Source organism: Dendrobium catenatum, unplaced genomic scaffold (assembly GCF_001605985.2).
Source record: "Dendrobium catenatum unplaced genomic scaffold, ASM160598v2 fragScaff_scaffold_1676, whole genome shotgun sequence".
In the NCBI taxonomy this organism is placed as follows: Eukaryota; Viridiplantae; Streptophyta; class Magnoliopsida; order Asparagales; family Orchidaceae; genus Dendrobium; species Dendrobium catenatum.
The window spans coordinates 1,410,983-1,418,595 of record NW_021320138.1 but is presented as its reverse complement, the minus strand read 5'-3'; the positions used below and the strand labels follow the sequence as shown (position 1 = coordinate 1,418,595).

The window sequence follows — 7,613 nt, the reverse complement described above, 5'->3', positions numbered from 1 at the left end:
TATATATATATATATATGGGACTCCTGTGCCCCCATAGGCCCCTCTCACCCCTAAATCTGCCCATATGTGTGCCCACTCTAGGGGTGTAAATAAGCTGAGCTGACTCGTGAGTCAGCTTGAACTCAACTTGGTAACGAGCTCACAAGTCGAGCTTATCGAGCTTTTAATTTGAGCTTGAGCTTAAACGAGCTCGAGTTCGAGCTTGACTAGGCTCGACTCGTGAGCTCATGAGTTGACTCGTAATAAATGTTAGTAATTTAAAAAATATATTCTTTTCATCATTTACAAAAAAAAAGCTTTAATAATTAAAGTTACAATATTCAACGAGTAAATAAAGTTGTAACATGTTACAGCTCTTTAATTTCTCTAGAAACTCTCATTCAAATCATCTTAAGAGAAAAAGCTGCAACAAAGCAATCCACTTCTTCTTCTTCTTTGGTAGCAAAGCGACCCGCTTCTTCTTCTGCAACAAAGTAACCCACTTCTTCTTCTTCTTCAGGAGCGATCACCAGCCCTTCTGCATTTTTTAGCGACCTTGCGAGTCCACCTCTATTACCACAAGCCAAGCTCGAGCACACCCTTTGAGATCGAGCTCGCGATTTAACTAACGAGTCGAGCTCGACTTGGGCATGACTCGAGCTCGGCCCAACTCGTTTACACCCCTAGCCCACTCTATGTTAATATTTGAAGCTCCACTTACAAACATTGTTTAAAATTGCACAATATGAGGCTCGCCTTGAGGACCGCCTCAGCACAATTTCAGTGAAAAACGCCTCAAGGCTTACGCCTCGAACCTTTTTTATGAGGCTTACTCCTCATCTTGGCTGAGGCCTGCCTCGCCTCGTTGGCATGAGGCATACGCCTCACTCTATTTATGCATGTTTTTTATTTAAAACTTAGCTAAATTCCATACAAAAGCCCCAAAATAATCATGCCCTTGTGCTCCAAAGCCGCATTAACTTCCTCTCAACTGCCTCAACCTCCATTCCACCGCCTTCGTCGTAGCCACCACGATCATAGCCGCTGTCGGGGATCACTTGAAATCCGCATACCGCCGCCATGTCCCATAAACATTTAAGTATTTCTCTTATTTTATGTTGATGAAAAACATATATGAAAGAGCAATATTGTTGAAATAAATAAAGAAACATATTGGTAAGTATTAGACCCTACATGATGAGGCAAAGGAGAGGCCAATTTGTTATGACGGCTCAAATAAAAATTCTCTTAGTAATGATAGTACAAATGATTTTTGATTTGTTGTCAATTATTTTACCTTTATTAGTAATTAAATGTAGATGAGTAAGGAACTGAGAAAGAAAAAATTTAGAGCTAAACTTGATGCTATATGATACGCTTATGCAATTCATATATTTTATGTTATTTTTCTCATGTGATATTTAGATTTCAATTACATTTCATATAATTTATTACTTATCACTTTACATTTTGTGTAATTTTTTGTTTCATATGTATAAAAATTTGTTACTTCATAGTTCAATAGAAAGTTAATATATCATTCTTAGCAATTATTTGGGTATTATATAAAAATCAATTTTAACTTCTACTTTTTACTTTACGCAATTTTTAGATTTTGAGGCTTACGCCTCAAAAAACCTTGAGGCTTACACCTCGCCTCATGAACGAAAAACGTCTCAATACCCAAATACGCAATTTTAAACCTTGCTTACAAATACCAACACCATCATAACCCACTCATCAAAGTGTCTACAAAATAAAAGTGATCAACACCATCATCCCCCACCCACCAAAGCACATACATTCTACCCCTCACACATGTGCTTATCTAACCGAACTATACTTAAAGCTCTTGTTCGCATTTCACTTCAATGTTATCCTTCCTACAACTAAACTCATTCATTAGTCAAAGAGATTTACCCGCATTCTTTTACCCCAATCCCATCCTTCCCACTTAGAGTAAAATCCTTCCTTCACTAAGTGAAAAATAATCACGGTGGAACAACATATGATATCCTATTTTCAAAATGAAATATGAAAGGTGTTTTGAATATCTTCAACCAAACTTCTTTTTTCTTCTTACTCATGGATCTGTCCACCATTTTTTATACCCTACTATATGGATAATGCAACAGCAAAATGTGATAAGCATATTCCAATATTAGTAAATGAAGTCATTCGTGACATTTTATTTACGTTATTTCATATAATCACTTTCAGTGGTTGTCAGCAACTTAAAAATACAAGACAACTCATAGATGACTATAACCTTCAATATAAAGATGTTTGTAATATACCAATTTTTGCATGATTTCCTTCGACAACATCTCCCAAACCAATTTCCTCCCAAAAATCATCATCCCATCCGCAGGCTTCCATGTTACGAGAATCTTTCTCATTGACAGACTGCATGTGTGCATGTCCAAGGTAAGTCCATTTGCAAGAAGTTGTACATAAACTCCGAGTATCATCACCTGTTGCTCTTGGATTTTGCAGGATATGATAAACGCAAGAAAAGATAATTTAGTTAAAGAACATATTCCAACACACTTAAAATTAATAACCCTGAAATAAATAAAAAAATTCGTAGCAGCTACAGCTAAACTACCTATATGCCAGCCAGTCGCTTAAATCCATCCACCTGAAGGCCACGGACCAGGACTCTTTCAAGTTTTCTTTTACCCATAAAAGCTACATTTTGGATTTAAAAAATCCATCAGTGGTAATATAAGAGCTAAATATACAGCCTATAGATCAATATCATCCAGTCATCTCTTTTTTATAGCAGATTGCCATTATAAACAAGTAAAACGCTAAAATCTAAAGATTGTACAAGAAGAAGGAATAATAAATTAATCTTGGTTCAGTACTACAGTTGTCCAAAAATAAGTCGTATCAGAACAAAAATCATGGGACCACTGACAAAAAAATTAAAAGGAACTTAGACTGCAATGAAAATTGGGAGCTACAGGATCTATAGGCTCCACTTGTCAGTTGTGACAACAGTCCTAATTGAGTGGCAGCCTACTTTTTATGGGTCTCCTGTAAATCATAAGGACCAAATGGGGGCAACAAAATAAAATAACCATGTTTAACAAGCATCTACAAAACAAAAGAGAGAGAGAGAGGCCTTTCACTTCATAAAGACAAATGAGAAAATAGGAAACTGAATATAGGAAGAGCATTCTATTCCAGTATTTGAATTTGACGAATCAAAAAACAAAAACAAATGAAAAAAAAAATACTAACAAAAGAAGTGACAATGTTACATGTAACAACCCAACCCGTTAAGACCCACAGACAGAACAAGTCATATCCTGTTGGCTTGCAATAGCCAATCCAAGATCGAATTTTTGGCAAACTTTTCCGATTTTCTTTTTTCAATAGAACTTAAACAAATAACATAATACATAGTTGCTAATAACTTCCAGTAAACAAAAAGTAACTCATCCATTTTTTTTTCATTTCTCATCAAAATGTATATACAATGCTTACGCTATAGTACATGACTACTGAAATACATAATATATCAATTTAAATAATTAGTCATGATTGTACAAAAATAAAAAAAAAAACACATACAGACTAAAATAGATCAGATGTGACTCAACTACTCAATTGGTTCCTTCCCTTTCCCAGACTCTGAAACATAGTAAATAAACTATGAGCCAACACAGCTCAGCAGGCCACACTCATTGATCTAAGTTGCTAAATCATTCATTTATTATACATTTAATTGAATTTAAAAGTAGTTTATAAGAAATGTAATAAACTGAGCATGATATTACTTTCAGATATATGAATTAAAATAGACTGCCCACTGAAAATTAATAAACACGTACATCACATATCAGAGCAAAAAATAACAGATTTTTCTTAGGCCCTTATACCTCCCATCAGAATAGAATTTAGAAAATTTTATCCCTTATGACTCCCGTGTTGATAAATAAAAAAACAAACCCTCAAGACTATAATGCCCAGCACCTGAACAGAATGTGCATATAGCATTAGAACATAATGTGCATATAGCACCAAAACAGAATGTGCATATAACATCAGACTATGCCTTTGAGACCATAATGTGCGTTTAGCACTAGAACTAAACTTCATTCACAGTCACTAAATCTTCTCACAATCATACATTTCAAGCAAATAAACATATAATTCATTGCATTGCAGTGAAAAATAAATAAGTCATTTCAAAATTTAACATAATACTTTAACTATAGATAATGGCATGTACTACTGAGCAGATATTCACTGTTTCAGAATGTAATCAAATCACTAGAGACTATTCAGAGCAGTGTTATGAAGCTTTAATTGTAAAATAGCATTATTTTTTGAGGTCAGAGTTATTTTACACACGATTAAAATGGCGCATTATATAAAATCTCTGATGTATAATTTTCAGAATCGTCTCTATAACATATAGAAAGTTATACGGTAAAAACTTTACAGATATCAAGTTATCCTAGTTTTTCGCTAACGAAATTTTAAATTAAATAAAAATATTTCTTTTTTTTTTTTTGAAAATTTAGATAGACAAAATGCAACCTATCTTGAACGAACAACATTCAAAACTGGGCCAACAGTTGAAAACGTACTGAAATCACCAAAAATTGAATTTCTCTCTCTAGGATTCCTCATCTCTCTCTCTCTATCCAGCTACCTTAATTAGTTGAAATGAATTGATTTAGTGGAAAATGATATTTTTATTTAAAAATCAAGACGCAGCGTCACGAAGCTCGATCTTGCGTGTTGCAACACTCCCTTAAGAAGCCCCCAACATCACTGTGCAACCCCCAGTGTCATCGCACTGAATTAATTTGCAAAATTTCAAAGAGCTCAGAGCTACGACACCGTAGGGAAAATTTTTAGAATTTCAAATCATGCAAACAGTCCCTCGGGACCTATTTCAAAACACATGCAGATTTTCACATGAATACCAAAACATTCCCAGACACATGCAGAAAGATTCAAATGCAAAAATTTAGTGGATTACCTTGAATCGGATTAGATCAGAACATGTGGATAATCTATCTCCTTCCTTTTTTATTGATTCATGTCTTTTTCTACCATCTCTATTTGCAGGAAATATTATGAGGCCTTGCTTAACCCTAATTGCAAGTATGTCATGGATAACAAAATTGTTAATTTTCTCAATAATCATACCAAGGATTTAGTTACATTTTCTTCATGGGGTTAAGCCCATTTCTTGATGGTGGGTCTTCACGATTAAGCTTTGTCCTAGTGGTTTTATTAATCGCTATAAGGCTCGATTTGTGGCAACAAGTTATACATATATCCATTCTATTCATTACTTTGAGAGATTTTTCCCCCAATTGTTGGATGACTAAATTTTGTTTGAATTCTTATCCCTACAACCATTAGTCAATATAAGCATATGCTCAGCCTTTCTCTACAATATCTTATTGAAGCTATTGTGTGGACCAACTTCTAGGACATGTTGCTTAAGAGAGAATAAAATAGGCAAGTTATGGAAAGTAATATATTGATTAAACCAAAGTTATTATACTTGATTCATCAAAATCTACAAATTTCTTGTTAATATTGAACTACAAAGTAGTCCTATTGATCACTCTATCTTTATTCAGCAATTTTTCATTGGGCATAGTGATTTTTGTTGTGTATGTTAATGACTTTATATTGACTGAAAGTGATACTCCAGACATTACTGAAACAAAATATCATCTATAGAATACATTTATTACTAAAGATTTGTGACGTTCAAAATACTTCTTTGGCATCAATTTGCATATAATAATGAAGGCCTTTCTCTCTTATATTCTTCTTTTATGCCAATATAAAGGTGCCAATAGTCTGGCAATAACACAAAAGATGGTTCCTCTAACAACAACGTGACCTTGTTAACTGCTTAAGCAATGTAATATATAGCAAAAGATAAAGAAAAAATTATATGATCAAGAAAGGTGGTATTTAATTTAGCAAAACATTGAATTGGGTTCCTAACATTTGCTTCGGAATCGAAAAAATAAAATAAGTAACCTAAGATATTGACATTGAATTTGAAAAAGCATTCAAATTTTCTGGGGAATTTTATGATAAGAATCTTCAAATTAGGGTGCACCTTGGGGGCTTGCATTTCAGGAGAGACAGACCCTCCACAATACTGTAAAACTGGTGAGCTCCGTGAATTTATTCTTTCAGCTTGTTTTACAGCCCTATGATCCATCCATACAATGATATTTCTTCGTTCATCCCCACTAAATGAAACTGAAACTGGAGATCCATCTGCATCAACAGCAACTGCATACGATCCCACGATTAACTTAATGACAAAAATTACATATCATACTACTATTCAAGTAAAACCAAGCATAAATCTGAGAATAAATTGAGCGTAAAGATGATAACCAAGAGAGCAAGTTGCTGCAAATCCTAAACCAACAACTTCCTCAGCTGTAACATCTGCTGAAGAGCAAGCTGTTTTAACAGCTGCACATACAGCATGCCAGATATCTGTAGATGATTGCTGGTTAGAAAAACAAATATCAACCATCAGTAATAATGCATCTCAGAATTAGCAGCTTCAACAGAAAGCATTTAATAATGGTAAGGCTTTTCTACCTCAATGCAGTCTCCTTCCTTCCATATTTGTATCGGACTGCTTGAGGAGCCCAATAGCCTACCTTCTTGGTTGAAAAGACCTGAAATGAGTAATATATAATAAATCATAAAAGAGATATATTAATGCAAAAGTTATTGCAAAATAAAGAAAATGATTAAAATGGTTCCTCAACTTTTTATAAGGGATCAAAATGGTCCCAAACTCTTTTGAGGGATCAAATTGGCCCCTCAATTCATTAAAATGAGATCTTTTTGGTCCTAACATTCAATGTTAGAGTTAATGATATTAAATGTAAGGGTATTTTGTTCATTTTTAATTAAAAATTTATTAAATATAATTTTCAAGTAATTGCAATTTTTCTTAAAAATTTATTAAACATTTTTTAATAAAAAAATTAATAACAATTTTAGTTTTAATTTAAAAAATTTTAGTCATATTTTATAAATATGATTAATAAAAATATGTGTGACTAAGTTAAAATTAACATCTATATATTTGCATTTGATTTCTCTAAATCAATAAATATCGTAGGTGAGCTACTATGTTTGCTATGAGTTCATTTCAAATCCACTTGTGTTCAGCATTATTCTCATTTTCAGTAATTTTATTTCACTTTATGATTATCAGCATATCTACTAATGGGCCTTAAATAAAGCATAATCCAAAGATTGCATCTTACAGTCCATCTCGTACACAAAACAGGCTAGCAGCTTCAATCACAATAAATGATATTATTTTTGTGAGCACATTTAAAACTGATTACACGCCATGATGGACTACAAATTTTGATATTTAAATATAATAGTGGAAAATTTGTAAAAAGACAAATACAGTCCCCCGCTAATTACACTAATTCAATTTTTTTTTTTAAATAAAAAATGATGCAACATAACAAACATGCATTTTGTATGATGATTGTAGACTTTGAGCTCCAATTAGTTGGCCATTTACTATCATATTCTAACATATATAGGAACATTACTTATAAAGCATTTGGCATAAACAATTTGAAAGTGGACACCA

The 7,613-nt window shown here is 33.2% G+C and overlaps 1 protein-coding gene across 1 annotated transcript in view; it reads right to left on the bottom strand.

Moving 5' to 3' along the window:
- Positions 1-6,717, bottom strand: part of LOC110096845 (FGGY carbohydrate kinase domain-containing protein) — a 29,438-nt gene extending 22,721 nt beyond the window's left edge. The window contains exons 1-5 of the mRNA XM_020822968.2: positions 6,590-6,717; positions 6,377-6,494; positions 6,090-6,268; positions 2,589-2,671; positions 2,278-2,462 (exon numbers count right to left, since the gene is read on the bottom strand). Coding sequence (XP_020678627.2) covers positions 2,278-2,462; positions 2,589-2,671; positions 6,090-6,268; positions 6,377-6,494; positions 6,590-6,697 — 673 coding nt within the window. The 5' untranslated portion in view covers positions 6,698-6,717. The remainder of the gene's footprint in view (positions 1-2,277; positions 2,463-2,588; positions 2,672-6,089; positions 6,269-6,376; positions 6,495-6,589) is intronic.
- Between the last annotated feature and the right edge of the window lie 896 nt (positions 6,718-7,613).